Consider the following 19798-nt stretch of genomic DNA (forward strand, 5'->3'; position numbering starts at 1 on the left):
CTGCAGTGAAAGCAGAAATTTGAGTGACTGCCAAAAGGTGACAGAACACTACACAAAACATCTCAGACTCCCTCGAATGAGGGACAAAAGAGGTGCCACAAGGAGACACTCCTCCTCCTTCAGTCCACAGCACGCACTTTAAGCGGGATTTTAGGTCCAAATAACTCCCGCCTCATTTCCCTTTCACCGAGGGAAAGAAAAACGAGGATCCCATAGGTGATGTTACCCTTGAATACTGCAACCCCGCACGTTTTGACATGGTTGGTGAAGCAACTGCAGAGTTTTCACAGGCAAACTCTAATGATGGGGGACACAAAGGACTAGATTTAAAGATATTTAGGCACCTAACTCCTACTGAAAGGAATGTTTCTAAAGTGTTTAAATACCTTTACAGGTAATCTGGTTATATTGAATGCTTCTCCTTTATTGGATTTGGAAAGACAGCAAATATGAATGTATATTTACAATATGTTTCTTCACAGCAATCAGAATATTGGAAAATTTACTTTCTTTTTTGGAGAGCCAATTTCATTTTTGGCTATTTCCGCAGACTATAGCTAATGCAAGATAAGAAATTTTAGAAAGATACCAAATCAACTGAAGTATCTTGGAACTTGAATTGCGTGTTCAGGAAAGTACAAGATTATTTCATACTAGCCACCACTGCGACACACATAAAACAACGGCATGCCCTTCTGCTGAATGCCTGGTCATGATTTGCATGGATAATTCACTGCATGCACTAAACTGCACTGTAAGAAAAAGAGGCCGAGTATGAAACCTAGCTACACTTGACTCCAGCAGTCTGGAGTCATTGCCAGTTTTCAACACTACAATTAGCAATTCTCCAAAAATCTTCACTAAATTACATTTCTATGAGATAGGGCATCTAGCGGATAAATACAGCTCACTAATTATTACAGTGTTTTCCCTGATGTTTTTATAGGCTGCTTGCACAAAACCAAAGCAGTCATAAAATAAGCCACCTGTAAAGGGTTATTTTACCAACAGTACTAGAAACAGATACTGCAAGTGTGGGTGAACAAAGTGCGAACCATATGGCACGCTGCACAAAATTGAATTGGGGACTCTCACTCCTCAGAAGAGCTGAAGTCAAGGCATGTTCCATATGCAGTATTCCATTTCTTAGAAAGTTTGAACACTGGGTACAGCTATTAGTAGTTCCCTTTCCATCAGGTGAACCTGCAGTAACTCATTTTGCAGGTATCTGACAAAGCAGGTTCAGAGACCACTGTTAATTACACTTCCTTAAAGGAGGAAGCTCTACAGAAAGCGCCCAGTGTAGGTAAATATCACTTTATAGCTAAAAAGAAAAGTAACAGAATACCATTTGTGCTTTCTTTAAACAAGACAATTGTGCAAAGGCAGATAATAATTTAATTACTAAATACTAATATTGACAATTAAAATGTTTTAAGATGTCTATTCATGTCCAATTGTGATTATTCAGTTTCTTAATAAACTCTACAAAATGTTTTAAAAGCACTGTAGGGTTATACCGGCATTATAATCCAGTTGAGATAAGGTAACCCTAAAATAGCCTTTTTTGCCTGTATAGCCTTTATCCTGTTTTATAAGACAGTCATACCTTATGAAATGCAGATGGCATATCAGTCACTTGACAAATCCATTGCGTCAATACAAAGAATTCTGTACATCCTAATAGAGGACAGTGTTCTGCAGCAGTGAAGTATAAAAGTAAACAAACACACTGACCTGGTGTTGTGGAGCTCATTGCTCTTGATGGAATGGTAATTTGTTGACAGTGTAAAGCCAAACTGTGGCAGAAGTTGTTCAGATTTTTAGGTTCTTCCTGAAGGGGGGAGAATCTAAATAAAATAAAGACAAAACACCTTTAACATATACATTAACAACATACTATTTTTTTTAAGAGATGATAGTTCTGTCAACCACCCTTAAACAGAAGAACATCTGAAATCTTTCTCAAACTAAAGGTTCTTTCTTTCATGTACATTTTTTCTGTAAATTCAAGAGCTGACGACCACCGAAAACACAACCAAAGCTAAAAATCCTCAAGCTTCGGGGCAGTCCCGACTCGGATACAAGTTTGCATTATAGCCCATCAGTATAGAACGTAAAGGGTTAACTGGTCCTTTCTCTTCCCACTAAAACCAGGGAATTACATGAACTAGAGTTTGAAAGACTTGAGGAAGAAACACCTGGATTATACCCTTGAGGCTAAGCAGTGCCAGTTCATAGTTTTACTCTTACTGCAGACATTTGCAGTCAGCATTGAAACATGAACGTGCAGAAACAGTTCTGCATTCAACAGCCTTTCTGGAATATCTACCACTTCCTTAATCCCCAGTGTTTACATAGGTCAGACTAGAACTTGTTGACATAGTTAGCAGAGTCAAACGGATCTCCCATGACTAGCTAATGACATTTGTGACACCACGAAGATTGGTGCTAATAGCATGGGCTGCTCAAGAGTAGGGCAAGGAAGGTTCTGTGATTTGGCTGAATCCTTTCACAATCCTGTGGCATCCTCAGTTCAAGACAGAAGCAGAGGCAAAAGTGTTGCTCTAATACTCCCATCTGCTGAACATTTAAAGCTGCAGAGAAGAGGCTTTCAGGGAACTAAAATATATTTTCATTCAAGCATAGAAACAGCAGAATGGGAGAGAGGAGAAGGTTGTAGTGCATTACAACAACTGTGACTATCCTATTCAGCCACTGCTCCTGAACTATCTAAGTAATCAAAGATATTCTTAGTGCTGAATATTTTAGCAGCTTTTGTCACTTTTTTTAAACCACCAACTGCACATTTAGTTTCAAGCTGAGCTCAGCCAAATTTCAGATAGTAAATTACATTTTAACCAAGTATAATCATTTAAGTTTAGCATCATTATTGTTCAAGAAAGGGAAATCACACATTTAGATAAGTAACTTCTGCTTTTATGCCCACTAAAGTAGCTTGCTGAAACAGACATGATATTTGGACGTATCCAATACTCCAGCAGACAACATCTGTAAAACCAAAATTCACGATACTTTATGAAAATCCTAACTGCTTTCCTTGCTTACCTCATGCACCAAATTTCATCAAATATCAAATGGAACTGCTACTAAACTGAACAGCCTCTACTGTTATTCTAATCCAAAACTTCTGTTTGGGCACATCTTTACCTTGATTGAGGCAGGTGAGTTACTTCCCCATATAGCTCCAAGATTTTTCAGTGCAAGTACAACAAATGCACAACTCAGGCTAGCCAAGTTCTAGGATTATTATTTCATTTCAGAGAGCTCATTGTTGTCTTAGCAGCTACACAGACAATGAAAAACATTTTCCAGCAAATCCAACACCCATTCATTCAGTATCCAGCCACAGCTGTGACTATGTGGTATCTCATAAAGCAAGGTAATGGATATTAATGCTGAACTATGGATTTTACCAGAGTGAATTTTCAGTACAGATTTAAACTAAACATAATAGAAAAGTCTGCACATTAGGATTTGACAATAAGGAAAACACTTTTATAATCACCATAACTAAAACTATCAATTTGTCTAATTTCACTTCACATAGACCCTCTCATCTAAGTGGATATTTGAAGCTAGTATGACCAGAGAACATATAGTCAGTTCAGACTACATACTCAAACAGCTAAACTTTCATCTTACATAAACAAATTCCAACTTTTTCCCCAATAAAAATAATTGCAAGTAATTTGGGACAGTTATGCAAGATAGCAAGAGATCAGTAGATATGCTTGGCATGCTCCCATCAGTGCAAATACTGACATTCCATACTCCATCAATGCAGTGGTTCTACCCATCCTGAACAGTGGGTTATGGATACCAGCTTTCCTGAAACTCTGTAGAAAGAAGCTGCTTCTATAGCTCTTCCATGCTTTTCTGGAGCAAGGAACACATGCCCTTGGAGAACAATCAAGTTAGGCAAGACTTAAAGAAGCCAGATATACATAAATCCGGGTGACCAATGGGATGGATGCTCCCATGAGTGCTGATTGAGGTGGCCAATATCACCGCAAGGCCACTCTCAGACTATCTTTGAAAGTTCATGACCATCAAAGGAGGTTCACAGAGACCCCACTAAGAAAGCAAGTGTTACTCCTGTCTTCAGGGAGGATAAAAAGGAGAATACAGAGAACTAGAGGCCAGTCAGTCTCATTTCAGTTTCTAGGAAGGTGACGGAGTGAATAATGCTGGAAACAATTTCCAAATATGCAAAGGACAGGAGGTGATGGGAAATAGTCAGCATACATTTACAAAGGAGAATCGTGCTTGGCCAACCCGATAGCCTTCTACAACAAAATTACTAGCAACACATATGAGGGGAGATGGATGTTACAGGAGACAGTGCTGAAAACCTTGGTAAAGTCAACATAAACAACATCCTCGCAGACAAATTGTGAAATAGGTAAGTAAACAGCAGGGTGGCTGAAAACTGGCTGAGCTGCTAGGCTCAAAGGGTTGTGATCTGCAGCCCAAAGTCCAGCTGGAGGCCAGTTGCTCTAATGGAGCACCCAGGGGTCAATACTAGTGCCAACACTGCTTTAAGAACCTGGCTGATGGTCACAGGGTATACCCTCAGCACTTCTACAGATGATTCAAATTTTGGAGGAGTGGTTCACAGAGCAGGTGGTTGTGCAGCCATTCAGAGGGACTTCAACAGGACAGAGAAAATGGGTCTACCAAATGTATGTGGGAAGGTTTGCGACTGCTGGGGGGATGCAAGGGTGGCCTCTGTGGGAGAAGGTAAAGGGCTGCCATGTGCCAGCCACAGCTGGTCCAGCCAGCCCCACAACAGTCCCACCATAGGCCAAAGATTATTAGCCCATTACCAAAGTCTGCAGAGCCTCTGTGAAAACATATTTAAGGGCAAAAACTACTAGACAGAGATAAGAGAAGGGGAGGGAGGAGAAATAAAAAGTGAGAAAAGACACCAAGATCAGAGGAAAAGGAGGTGCTCCATTGCAGAGCAGCTAGGTAAAGAGCAGTGAAGAAGACAGAGGCAGATTTCTCAGTGGCACCTAATGACAGAAAAAGAGGCAATATGCACAAACCAAAAAAACAGAAAATTCTGTTTAAACATTAGAAGGCACTTTTTCATTGTTACTGAGGCCAAACGTCTCAGCAACAGGCTACCCAGGGAGCTTGTTGAGTCTCCACCCTTGGAGATTGTATAACATCTTGGGCAACCTGCTGTAGTTGACCCAGCCTTGAAGAGGGGGGTGGACTAGGTATCTCCAGAGGTCCCTTCCAATCCCAGCTATTCTGTGATTACATGATGTGGAAATTAAGGATTTTTCCCTTTCAAGATCACCATAGACAGCATTGGCACTGAATATTCATTGCTGTTAAACCTACTGAGAATAACTCCTGTATAAGAAAGCATTCTGTTGGGATCCCCACAAAAAGATTTCTCTTAAGGAATTTTGTAAATTCAACTGCACTGGTAGTCTTATATTTTATGAAGTGGCAGTTGGCATCCTGCCTGATACTCTATTTCCATATATTTCTGGTAAATGCAAAGCTTTAAGCTGAATGTTGTTGTTCAGGTTCAGTTTTAACTCCTTGCAAATATGATACAAGGCTCACATTGTTAAAGCTCACACTTAGAATCATGAAAAATTCCACATCACCATATACAGAATTATATTCACAACACAGACACTCTCATTCAAATACACTTCTACTGATAAGCTGACATGCTTCTTCCTGTTACTGAAAGGAAAATTTTACTGAATGTCATAGTGTAAATTAGACACTACGAACTGCAGTGCCTCGTATTTTTTAATGTTAGCACTGAACCAAAGGAAAAAAGCATAGTGCTAGCCACAGCACATTATAATTTCATGTGGGATACTACAGTCCTTGGGAGATGCATTTGTACTCCACCTCCACCCACAAAAACCATCACACAGTTCCTGAGCAGTCAAATCTTGAGGATACCAAGGTACAGCAAGCTGCTCCAGGATTCAGTATACACTATCTGTGCTTCCTAGGGCATCCCATTTTAACTGGATGATAATTCATCCTTTACTCATCATCACAGAATCACAGAATGGCAGGGGTTGGAAGGGACCTCTGGGGATCATCTAGTACAACCCCTCTGCCTGAGCAGGGTCACCCAAAGCAGCCTGCACAGGACCTCGTCCAGGCGGGTTTTGAGTAACTCCAGATAAGGAGAATCCACAACCTCCCTGGGCAGCCTGTTCCAGGGCTGCATTATCAGCTTGGCATATTAGGTTATAGAACTATATACAGCAAAATAGTGTCTACCTTTAGCTGTGTCACTGGAGGTGATGCTATGCATCAATGACTTGCACTTGCTCATCCAGGAACAACGAACCTTCTCCTTTTTCTGCAAAGGGAATTCAATAGTTCATGTGCTCCAAGGAATGATGCAGCTTTGAAACTGCTACAGAAGAACAGTGCAAGATAGAATGTAGGTCTTCACGCCCACTGGCCACCATAAAGCTTATGTTTCTCATGACTATAAATAGGTACAACATTTTCAAACACAAGTAAGCATTTCAAGTTAATGCCATCCCTTTAAACTGTCATCTTTCATTGTGCTGCCCCAAGACTATATACACCGACTATCTTTTTCTATCTTGTATCTATACTTCAAAATTCTTTTGGGAACTGAGTTTTTTAAATAGGATGCAATGAATACAAATCAACAGAATCCAGATGGAATAGATATTTCCACTTCTATTTCCCCCTTCCCCAAGATGAATTTTTCATGGGAACTTTTGAAATTAATTCATAGGAACACGTTTTTCAAAACTACATCCTGGAGGTATCTTCCAGATCTTCCTCTTCCAGGAGGATTTTTTAACCCAACTCCAAAATATCTCTATTTGTAAATGGGTTTAGAAAATCATTATGCACACATTTTGCAGATAAAAATACAGAATGATACACTTCAAATTCTGAACATGACAGGCTGGTACCCTTAATGACACATTTAGTCATTTCTCTACTGCATATATTGTTTTAAAATAGCTTTCAGTTACTTATTGACAAAATTGCTGTTTGGAATTGAGATCAAAATGCTGGAGGCCATTCACCTCAAGTGTCACAAGGAAAAGTAATAATTTGTCCTCACAATAGCTTGTGTGTTAAGCAACTAAGCATCTAAAACAGCTGCCAGAATTGGTACAAATTCTGTAGTCCAACAAGCAGTTTAGCAAAAAGCACAACTAAAAAAAAATCTGAAAGGTTAAAAAAAGAAAAAAAAAATAAAACAACAAAAATTGTTCTCTACAGGACATGAAAAATGTGATGATTAAAAAAAGAATACATTTTTCAAATGAAAGATATTTTACGAAAAAATCTTGCGTAGTCATACTGTATATAATGAAAATCAGATGCAAAAAAAGAGATCAAGCTATAGATCTTAAAAAAAAGTAAACACATGAAAGCATAACGACTGGAAGACAAATTACAGTGAACTTTTACTAAAGTGTATTTCACCCACATAAGCCAAACCCAACCCTTCTAACCTTGTATGACTCTTCAAAATTTGATTAGGAAGTGAGCTGGCATATGGAAAATAAGATCATATGCTTAAGAAATGTTGGTGTGAATTCTAAGCACAAAGGACTTCAAGACATCAGCTCAAAGAGCAAATGGCTATATGCTCTTCTATTCAATTTCTATTACATTTGGTTTACAAATGTAAAATAAGAGTAAGCTAGACTAAAACCAGGATATTATGTAGCATAATGCTATTACGCAGTGACCTTTATATGCAAGTACAGTGCAGACTTACTAGCAGCATTAATGAAATCTAGTCCAAGAGATATTAGGACATATAACTGGTTTCAGTGACAATTTCACAGTTCCACAGCAAAGCCTTCAGTATCCAGTGCTCAGTTCAGGATTAAGTGTTTTACAACAAGGCATTCAGATATCTACTTCAAAACTTTTTGAAGTCTATAGCAATTTGGCAGTACATATCCTGGAAGGTATGGTATTAAAGAACTACTCCAGGAGCAAGTTTTGGACTGTCATACTCTTTAGACTTCCCCACCACGGTCACTTTTGACACAGTGCCTAACAGAAAAGTATGTCTTACAGAGTCTGTAAGGAATCCTCAGCTATACTACTAACATATAGCTATTTTTTTTTAATAGTAAGTTACATCACTGTATTTTTCCAATTACTCATATGCAATATTAAACAGTTTTATATCTCATGCATGCTGTGAGCATGTTATTCACGCTGTTGTAAGTGGGAAGGCTCAGACTTCTGTCTGGTAAGAAAAGTCCTCCTTTCTGAAGCTCTCTTAAGCAAGCAAAAGAGCCATACAGCTATTCAGTCAATCTCTTTTATACTCACCATCTACTACAGAGATTAAGCAAACAATATTTCTAAAAAGCAAGATGAGATGATGCCTTCCATCAAAAATGAGTCTTAGGCCTCAATCATCAGGATTAAATAATGTGCTGCTAAGCAGCTGGCTGGACTTCTGCTATGCCAATTACAGCAAATTGGCACAAGCTTCTGCTCCATTGCCCAGTGAAGCCAGCTGGAAATACGATTGAGCTAAAAACCACCATTTTTTTCAGCCTCATCATGTTTTTGAATTTGTTCATCGCGCAGCTGCAGAAATACTTCTGCTGCAGCTTAAGCTGTCCCTTCTCCCTCCTCCACACTGGCCCCGTGGCCGGGCCAAGGGCAGTGCACATCAAACTGTGTCCTCACAACATGGGAGTGAAGTGCAAGATTCATTCTGCACCAAGTACTACCAGGCAGCAGCGGGGACCTCACCAGGTGAAGGACTGGCCTATATGATGCTTTCATAGCAGAAATACAAAATATGAGACAGGCTAGCCTCTTTATGTCCACAGTTAGATTTTTTTTAATTATGCGATATTTTAATCAATACTGCTTAAAAATAGTCTGGAAGCAGAAAGAACTTCTGCTAGGTAAAAATCAGTCATAAAATTAGGAGGTCACTGAAGCACAAATTTGCCACTTTAAGCACTGTAAGACGTAACTGCTGCCGAGACTGTACCACATACGCAGGCACTTCCAGAGGGGAAGAGTTCTCTCCTGCATTCCCAGTCCTGCCAACGGACTTTGCTGGAGCCAGGGAAACATAATGGACTTCTCAGTGCCTTCAAAAAGCTTGATGAAGAGAGGGGTGGAAGTATCAAAAGTTAATGCTTCTCTGTGCCCTAGGGGTAGCTCACAAGGGAAGGTAACTCCAAACTGAAGTTTGGTGGCTAGCAACAAAAAAAAAACAAACAAACAAACAAACAAAAAAAAAGCCATCAGAGACCTGAAGAAATCCAGTTAAACATAAGCAAAGAAACAAACAAACAAACCCCTTTTTTCCTGAATCGGTTGCCCAGGGTGGCTGTGTAGTCTCCATCCTTGGACACACTGAAAACTCAAGTGGATACGGCCTTACCAGCCTACTCTAGCTGACTGTGCTTTGTGCATCAGGACCGAATTAGACAGTCTCTACAGATGCTTTCCAGCCTCAGCTGTTCTGCTCCAAGACACACAAAGAACAGCCCTTGTAGGTAGTTTCAAAGTTGGTATAGTCCTCTCCCCACACACAAGAGCATGAAACTTCCATCAGACAAATGTAACTAAAGGAAAGCACCTGCCTCTTGAATTTTTCTTTTGTCAAAAAGCTGGACTAAGTGAGCCACTACTACAGAGTCTGGATTATTTTAAAGGAAATCTCAAATTCCGAGTTTCCTTTATTTTGCTTCTCTTCCCCAGCACTACCAAAACTAATTATCCAGGCTCCTGGGAAGGAAGCCTCAGACAGAACTCAAGCACCTAATTTACAAGTGTTTTCTAAATTCTTACATTTAACTTTGAAAAATTCTAACCAGACTTCTGCAGAGAGCAAAGGTAAATTTAAATGACAGCAGGAGCACAGAGACTCACATAAGCACTGAGAGCTCTGCACTACTGACCTAAACCGTGCCTAATGTCTGAGACAGACTCTCCAAGAAGAGACTAATTATTTACAAGAGAAAGTCTCCGAAGGGAATCTCAGAAGGCTGGGTTCTGAATTGCCCTCTGAAGGAATCAGTCTTGTTTTCCTTCTCAGCTCTTAAAGGAAGCATGAAGGTATGTACTGGGTAAGTTAAAAGGCAAAAAAAACAAAACAATTTTAAAAGAGCAGCTTCATGTCTGAACTTCCCCAAACATTATAAAAATTTTATTTGGAACCACCAAAACTTTACTTTCAATATTATTGTTCGGATTCATTTCACTTCGACATGGTACAATGAAACATTCTCTCCCTCACTGAAACCTTCCTCCATATGAAATAATTAAACACTTCGATGTGATCACTGACATGTTGGATTATCACCACTGCCTTACAAAAGGCTACAGTGAAGTTACAGCTAAAATACCCTTGAAAAACTCAAATTCATGGTAAATATGTTTATGTATAGGTATTAGCACAGATAATCATATTCAACAGAACCCAATCTGCAAACAGTTCGTATTTTTAGAGCACAGTATCTCTCTGTAAGCTTTGCTCTGACACTTTATTTGGATGAACCCAGACAAACCTCCAGGTGAATCATCATAATACTTTGCTGCTCTTCAGCCCTTCCACAGAGGCTACAAAGCTGTCCGTGGTTTCTCCAGAACCACTGTGGCTACTTCCACTAAATTAGGACCTAGATGTCCTATCCAGGATTCCAACTACTTAGTAAGACATTCAGTACTCTGTTGATGGACCTTTAAAAGTTACCAAAACTTTTCTGAAATGTCAAGAGACAGAAAAGAGCTCTTACACCATGCCTCATGGTCTTGAATTAGTACATTCATGTGGACTGTGGAACACGGGTCTCAAACATGACCTCCTGATGTCTTGTGTACCACTTTCCCCCCTTAAGAAGTAGTATTCAGCCTTGGACACACTCCTTCAGTGACACAGGCATATTCAAAAAGCTGTACAAGTGTTACCTCATTTACAGTTAAATTATTGTCCTCTTCTATATTTACATATATTTCTGATTTTGAAAAAGTCTAAGCCACTTATGATAGAAGATACTGTTTCAGAGAAAAAAATTTTAAAATGGTTTCTGAACAATATCACTTATTGGCCTTAAAATATTAATCTGAAAAGTGAATATTTAAAAAAATATATACAGCAAAGAACTTCACATCCACAGGTGTATGTGGATCTTTGGTAATTCTGACTTCCACTAGACAGAAAATTTTCCAGAAAAATAAATGTCACAGGAGTAAGGCACACAGAGTGCAAACTTGTGACAACATCATTATAGATCAAGAGTCCTAAGAATACAGAGAGAGACGTGTCTACAAATAGGTAAAACACAAGCCAAGAACCATGGTAATCACCTACAGAAAACAGCCAGATACTTGCATTATGCAGTGCACAGAGTCCCTGGGTGCGAACACAGAACAAGACTATCCTGTGCTTATGTAGCACCTAAAGGAGTTCCTCCTGAAAGGAGGGTGTCATCTGGGCCAGCACGCCAGGCAGAGAGGGGCTATAGGTACATGAAAGTTGTTAGCAAGCTTAGCAGGAAGCAGAGGCAACCTCTACACGTAATTTTTTCGTAGTTATTTATCATTACATGAGATGTTGTCCAGTGTTATTTCGTGCACTAAAAGTAGTTGAGTCAAAATTTTCCATTAAAATCTGTGATAGAAAAGTGGGTTTATCTGCTTAGCAGCAAAATTATTTTTGTTGGTTTTATCATCAAGAATCCTTCTGCTTCTGTTGCTTAATTAACAGCCAAGTATTTTTTTGTTCATTGAAAAGAAGTTTCAGTCAAAGTTTCCTCAGGAAAAGCATATGGATGGCCAGAGAACATACAAGCCAAGTTTTTGTATATAAACTTATAATAAAATAAAAAAGTGTTATACTTGCTCTCATTGAATTTTATCAATCTTGGATTTTTTTTTTTTTTTTTTTTTTTTTTTTTTTTTTTTTTTACACACATTACATTAGGTTTCAATTTATCTCATTGGCTTTCCAATGTCTAAAGAAATATTACCACAGACTCTTTAATTGTTTAAGCAGTTTCAACCATGTGGACTTGTTGAATTGTAGATTTAGTATACACAAGACCTCAAGAAAAAAAAATAAAAAATCACAGCTAAAATCACCACTCTGGGGGAGGGAGCAAAGAAAAAAAAAAAAAAAAAAAAAAAAAAAACACACACACCCCCCAAAAAAACCCCCAAATCTATGTACATGCAAGAAAATCTCACTTGATTCAGGTGAAAACAAAAGCACAACAAGCAAAACCAGGGCCAAAGACAACTCAACACTTGTTCTCACTTAAATGAGCAACTCTGGATGAAAACAGTTTGAATGAAAACTTCATGATTTCAGCAAACACTTCAGAAGGAGCACTGCAGAACATTGCACCTGCCATTATAAAAAACATATAAAGATGCTGTTTAAATGCATTAAAAGTTTAATTTTTTTTTCTTCTCATGCTTTCATTATCAGCAGCCTGAATATCCACAGAAGAGACTACATCTGTGAACAGATACATTAAATTCCATTGGTGCCCCTCAGTTTGTTAAGGATATAAACTTAGAGTGGTCAGATATAAAAGAAGGGTTGTGGGGATTTTTGTTATCCTGGAGGAGTGAACAGGTATGCAGATGTCAACCAGTCAAACAGAATCACAGAATTCATTTTATGCTTCAGTGAGACTGTATTTCTCTTGCTGGTGCCTCTAAAATAAAAGAATAGTAAGAGCTATTTTCTTACACCAAAAATATAAGTATTCATTCCTGTCTTAGCTGGTAGGTAACGTAGCATGTAATCTGTGATTTATGCAAATCTATCATGTGTTAACCACAAACATCAGATAACACAATGATTTTAAATTACTGCTGCATAACTTCAAGAGGCCAGTAGAATTTGAAACTGAAAGGGAAATATGTCCTCATTAAAAAAAGATTTTCAGGTTACAGAACGAATTCCAAAGCAAACCATCATCTGTCAAACTAATGTAAACAAAACTAATGTCAAACAGAATAGGACGTTTCTTAAACCTTTGGGACTCAGACAAAAGCACACAGAGGGATTAGCAATGGCACAGGGGCAGGAAGGGACACAATAAATGGGGGACAGGGAACAGAACCGGGTGTCCAGCACACTTCTGTGGAAGCAATGTGACCAGTAAAATGTCTATGTAACTCTCAGCAAGATGGTTCTTCCAGTATTAAGAAAAAAAAAATCCCAAAGTGGACTTACAAATTGTAATTCCTAACACATATATTGGTACATTCTGAACAAGCTGGAATTCAGATAAAGACACAGACGTAGGGTTTGTAAGCACACCAGAAAGCAAAGGGGGTTTAGGAGTTCACAAGTTATTCAATACAGAATTTAACACAGCACTTTAGGAAAACTCAGGTTTTAAACTGATAGACATATAATTTTCATCTTTTTTTTCTGTATAAAAATTACTTATGTATCCAAATGAACCAGCACCTGTCATTCAAGCGTAAGTCACTTTGGTAACCCTATTTCTATAGAAAAAGAGAAGTTAATGAAAGCAGTCCAAGATTTTTTCCCATAATAGGCACGAAGCATAAGAGAAAATAATTATAGTGTTACGTTTGGATTTACTGCCAAACTCTTGTAGCGAGTAAATCCAGATGCACAAACAGGAATAGATTTTATGTTATTTCTACTGGCAGAGTCCCAACAACCTGTCCCCAGTCCATGACAGCTCATGCAGCTGCAGATTTCCTGCTGCAGACTCCTCACAGCAGACACCCAACTCCTTTTGTTTTGTTACAACACCAACCATATTGCACATTCAACTAGAAATTTCTACAGAATTTCTACAGAAGCTGCATCATTATGTTCGATGATATTACGCATGCCATACCACACCACAGACTGGTAAATAAACATCACACTGAAATATTTCCCAGTATATCCAGGGTTTCTTTGACTTAGTATAGAAGATACTACTACAGTTTTTATTTTATTTTTAAACTATAATAGCATGGTAATCAAATTCCTCTTGACTTTAGGATGCGTGGACAGCTTCATGGTTAGATTCGTCAGAACAGCGAAGTAAAATCTAACATAAAATTTGAAAGCAAACAGAACAGCAAAAAAAAAAACAAATACACCCTACCTAGTAGAAAATGCCTAACCTAATTAATTACTAGATAATTAAAATTTTTTAATAAAGACACAGACACCTTAAATAAAGGCACAGACATTCCTAATGAGAAAGTTCTTTGTTCAACTATGCTTTATTGGCAATATAAAATTTGAGCTTAAAACTAGTAATTATAGAACAATTACACTGTCCCACAGCTGGAAGAAGCTACTTTCCGCATAAACAACCCTAACTATAAACCTGTGGCTAAAATAGTCTGCGTAAAAGCGGATGAGGTCTCCCGAGAAATGTGTGTAGCGATGTCACCTACTTTCAAAACCCACTCAAATTCCAAGTCAGCCAAATCTCAGGTCATTTCAGGCTCAAAAAACAAGAACCAGGCGAATGCAGCACAACCCTTCTTTTCAGGGATCTCTAGTCCAGCTAAAGATTGAGTAAGACTAAGAGGCAATATCCAAGATTTCTCACTAAAAATTTTTGATTAATATTTTTAAATTTTATAATTGACATATAAGTGATGTAGGTAACTGACTGAAAATAAAATAATAATAAAAAAATAGCCCTCTGCTCACCCACAGAAAGACAGTGATCGAGTATTCAGCTTTTTCAGCACTACTCCACAACCTGACTTCCCAGTAAAATGATGAATTGATTCATAGAAGATAGTATCAACTCTATGAAACAAGTTGAGAGATCTTCCTGCAGCCCTTCCATACGTATAAGGGCAGCTTATATGAAAGATAAGAGAGGCTTTTTAACAAGACCTATGGGGACAGGAGAAGGGACAACAGTTTTAAACTGAAAGACGGTAGGTTTAGATTGGACATAAGGAAGAATTCTTTTTACAATGAGGGTGATGAGGCACTGGAACAGGTTGCCCAGAGAAGCTGTGGATGTCTCCTTCCTGGAAGTGTTCAAGGCCAGGTTGGATGGGGCTTTGAGCAACCTGCTCCAGTGGAAGGTGTCCCTGCCCATGGCAGAGGGGCTGGGCTGGATGAATTTTAAAGGTCCCTTCCAACCCAAACCATTCCAAGTTCACATTTACTTTCTCTTTTATTTTTGAGTATGCTAAAAGAAAGATTAGTTCATGCTTCTGCTAAAAATTTAGTTACAGATGTTGATGTGAGGTTTCACACTGATGAAACAGCTAAACACTGATGAAACAGTCACCAGTGTGAACCAAAGAAAAGCCTTATCAGTAATTGATAGTATTTCTAACACTACTACAAAAAGACTCCATAAATAACACAGTAAGCACACAATTGAACCTATGCTGACGGAAGCCAACAGCACGGAGCCTTTTGACTTTTCAAGGCTAAGAAATAGCTCTGCAGATGCAGCAGGTACACATGTATTACACGAGTCCATTAGCATTAATAAGTTTAATCACCTTACAAAGCTTTTTTTTTTTAAATGCCTAGAAAGATCAAAAAGATGCATCTCTCGTTATCACTGATGAAGCCTTATCAAGCTGGTATGCTCCATTTTGCACTCCTCCTTTTTTTTGTTGTCATGTAAGTAGGAAGAAACCAAATTTCTTAATGGTAGGTAAAAAGACCCAGTTGCAGCCAGTTAAGAAAAAATAACCCCGAAGCTGAGAAATGGAACAGGAGACACGAGAGGACATGGAAAAGGTTAAGAGAATTTTCTGGGCTGCCTAGAACATGATCTAAGAACTGAGCGTTATCCTCAGCCAGAACCGCATCTCCCACAACATCCGATGCTTATATGAAGTGTACAAAACCACAAAAAGTGCACACCGGTATCTCCCACGTTTACTCTTCCAATGAGTTACAGTTAAATGATTTCCCTTGCACTTCGTAGACCTTAAAAGATTTTCTTTTTGTTATAACCTTCATTACTGAATGACAACACTGAAAAAAAAAGAAGTCAAAAAGGCCATTTTTAGATCTGTGTAAACCTCTTCCCTTCTTACAAGTGAGGATATTAACTTCAGTCAGAGATGCGTGTTGGCTGAAGCAGACATGCCCTTCTCAACCTCACCCTGACGGCTGCGTACAATGTGTGTTAATGTGTGCACACCTGTCTGCATCCCACTTCAGATTTCCAGAGTGCAAGACTCGAACCCTACTAATATACACCAACACAAACTAATCTCCATAAAAGACTTGCTGCTATTAATAACTTCAATGGACCAAACTCTACGCTGCCTCTTCACCTCCTGCTAAAAGAAAGGCCAGAGAGTGAAAGCTACCTTTCTGCCTACTGCTTACCAGGGCAGGACAGTGCTTTTGGTGCCTCTACAAACATAGAAGGGACTACGATAGCGATTCTGGCAGACAGTTTAGCACCGCTCAATGAGCGTTCGCAGTGGTCCATTTCTGTCATGTGCTTGCTTTGTTTTTTTTCCCCCCCTCACTGTTTTCTCAGGGATAACAGAGTGTGCAGATATTAGCAACAAAACCAAAAAGCTGCATCTACACATACTTTCAGGTGCATTCAGCAATACAGCAAAAAGAACTGTTTTAAGGCTGCATACTAAGAATATGCAATTCCAAAGACCATGTTGTTGGGGGTGGAGGGTTCCTCCCACATTGTAAATCTAATCCACACACTATGTCAGAACTGATCTGCAATCTCTCTTCTTGATTGCACAAGTCAAAAATACTATAGTAGCATTTAACAGAGAAGGGAATTACGGATTCCTGCTGATAAAAGATACAAAATAGAACCTGCAAACACAACTTATGTGAAATTATTCTGTGAAATAATAGGACAAAACAACAAAGTTGGGAAACTTGAATTAGTTAACACTATACCTTACTCGCATCAGTCCAAGGTTCACTGACACTATTCAAGACCTTAGGTACCCACTGTAAAAAAGCTGGGCGTGGTGAACAAAGAAATCAAAAAACCCTAATATTTTCTAGATGTCCTTGTGCCCACAAGCAGAATCCTCCAGCTACAGCAGAAAACAGAACAGCACAGTTTGCTGACAGAGCTTGCAGTCTAGCTGCACGCTCTCTCCAAGTCAGCTGCATCCTATTGTGAAGTGGCAGGTGGGACCCAAAGGAACCAGCATCGTCTCCTGCCTGCAAACCACTGCCAGAGCACCCGTGTGCTTGATCGACACATGAATATTTTGGTGTGCAGCTCGTAACATGAGGAAGGCTGGTGACCTAACTTTGGTCAGGTGAAAGAAGCAGGTCTGGATAGTTAAGCTGAGAAGTAGACGAATGCAAGAATAGGACACACAGAGGAAATAGACCTTCAACATGTGTCACAGACTTCTACCTTCCATCTAGAAAGATACATTAAGAGCTGCCAAAAGGAAAAATTATTCTCCTTCTGGTTTGCCCACCATCCTTGGACAATCTGGTCCAGAAAAAGGAGCATTTACATTTTTCCTTTCTAGGTTAATATAGACACTGTGTGGCTCCATTCCTCCACCTCTGCTACAGGCTACTCCTTCTTCACCCCTTCAAAAACACACGCAGCACTGAGCAAGTAGCATTTACATCAGTAAAGTGCTCTCTTGTTCAGACATTTTACCACTAAAAGCGCGCTATACACTGAACGTATTAATTTTTACTGTCAGTTATTTAGAAAGTATCTTGTGGTTTGGGTCGACTATCTGATATCCTAAATTTCTTAGTCTACCATTACATCAAGTCAATACCTCATTAACTTGGAGAGTGGAATATGTCAAGTCTTCAAGGAAAAGGAGTGTTACACACAAGTTTCTTTTAAAAAACAAAAAAGTTACAGGGAATAGCAGCCTTTAGTTTTCAGCAACATATCGCCTTCCTATCACTTTCAGGTATGCAGCAGAAATCCATTTGATTTGAAACCAAAAATAGTTCTAATGCCATTTCAAGTTTCTTACCTAAAAGGTCTCTTGAGATTAAGACGTGACAGAATACTGGCCATATTTAGGCCCACTTTAAAAGAGTTTTTCTGAACCATCTCTTCTTCTATAGCATTGCCTCCTCTCCAGTTCATCCACTGTAAAATCATAGCAGCTTATTGATCCTCAATCCTCTTCATTCATCCAATACCTCCTAGTCTCTTGTCATTTACAGGATAACCCGCTACAGTCACAGCCCTCTTCTAACCTCCAGTCCTTCTGAAAATGCCATTAGGAATATTCAGTGGAGTATCTGCACAAATATTACCGAAGAATAACTTACAGAGATCTCTGAAGTCCTTTCACTGGCCACAATAGATACTCCAGAAGTCAGAGCTATGACTAACGCTCCAAGATGTAGCTGGTACTCAGTGACTGCTGTCAACAGTTCCAGAGCTTTTTTCAACACCACTTCTTTCAGTGATCAAACCCACTCCACCTGGCATTGCCACGGCACTCCACTGAACATACAGGTCATACAGGTTGCTTTGATTATGGTAGAACAGTAGGTAGTCAGACTAAAATTGTGCCAAAATCATAAACAGTGCAGCAGCTTGGAAAGAAAGAATTTACTCTGGTTCTCCTGTTCAAACACACTAAATCCATTTTTCATACATTACTGGTTAATTACATTACTCTCACAAGCTCCGATCTTTTGCAGCACAGGAAGTTATACTCACTCTCTTTATTTTTATGTTCTATTTTCCTTTGTCTCCCACAGTACATATACTGCCTGTTCCATTGACTTACTTTAGCCCTTCAAAGGGGTTTGCCTAGTATTAATTCAAACTTGACTAATTTTTTGAAAGGGTCAGCGTGCTCATTACAGGTTATTCTGTTCACAATGCTGTTGTCTTCATCTGCCTCTTGGGACTCATTAGCTGCATTTATGCAACTGTGAACACATTTGCAATGCATGTTCTTTGTAAGATTTAAAGACTTGATCTAGCAAGGGCAAACTTTGCTCCAAGTCATCAAAAAAACAATCAATGAAACTAATCATGAACATGAAGTTTGGCATATACCTTACTCCTCACCAAAAAAAAAAGTGCAGCATAATCACAGAAAAAAAAGCCTATTCAATTACAGTGCAATATTTGATCCCCATTTTTCCCTTACGTGTTTCTAAAAAGAAACAGAAGAGTAATTGCTGAGACACCTGTGTTAGATAAGAAAAGGAAGGACAAGCTTTATATCTGAAATACAGTGGCTAATCACAACAGAAAAGGAACTGAAAAAAAAAAAGACAAAAAACACCCCATGTTTAAATGCAATTGCATCTTGCTGGCTCTTAAAAACCTAGCTTGTAAACTGACTGTTACAAATAATCTGATTAGTTTAATAATGAATACTTAAAGGATATATTCAGAACACAGAATAAACCCAAACCTGTTACTATCAACAACATTAAAGACCTAATCAGTACATCAGGGTTGTATCAAGCTCAGAAACTTCTAAGCTTACACTATGATTAAAAACAAGAGGAAAACAAAACAAAACAATTTGAGCTGTCAACATACTGAAACACTCAAGATCAGGCCCTACGTTATCCTACATATTCCAAAACAGACACAAGGCTAAAATGCAGTCTTTTCAGATAAGAGCTAACTTGAACTGGTAATACCTCAAATACTTCTATATACACTCCATTTTACAGCAAAGTAACTCTCTTGTTAAGCACCTGTACTAGGACTTGACACTTAAACCAGATTCTTCCAGCACCTCACAGCTTCACAATCACCACAACAATATCTATCAGAACATTCTTCAAACACAATTAAGTAAAACATTAGCCTACCTC

The 19798-nt window shown here is 38.8% G+C and overlaps 1 protein-coding gene across 4 annotated transcripts in view; it reads right to left on the bottom strand.

Moving 5' to 3' along the window:
* HDAC9 (histone deacetylase 9) overlaps nucleotides 1–19798 on the bottom strand; it is a 499199-nt gene that overhangs the window by 458132 nt on the left and 21269 nt on the right. For 3 of the 4 annotated variants that reach the window (XM_075419200.1, XM_075419199.1, XM_075419193.1), the window contains exon 2: nucleotides 1738–1850. In XM_075419200.1, coding sequence (XP_075275315.1) covers nucleotides 1738–1756 — 19 coding nt within the window. In that variant the 5' untranslated portion in view covers nucleotides 1757–1850. Of the gene's footprint in view, nucleotides 1–1609; nucleotides 1631–1737; nucleotides 1851–19798 lie in introns of those variants that run through there. The other variant, XM_075419202.1, reaches the window with a different exon arrangement.

The sequence above is a fragment of the Opisthocomus hoazin genome, chromosome 4 (genome assembly GCF_030867145.1).
Source record: "Opisthocomus hoazin isolate bOpiHoa1 chromosome 4, bOpiHoa1.hap1, whole genome shotgun sequence".
Lineage (NCBI taxonomy): Eukaryota > Metazoa > Chordata > Aves > Opisthocomiformes > Opisthocomidae > Opisthocomus > Opisthocomus hoazin.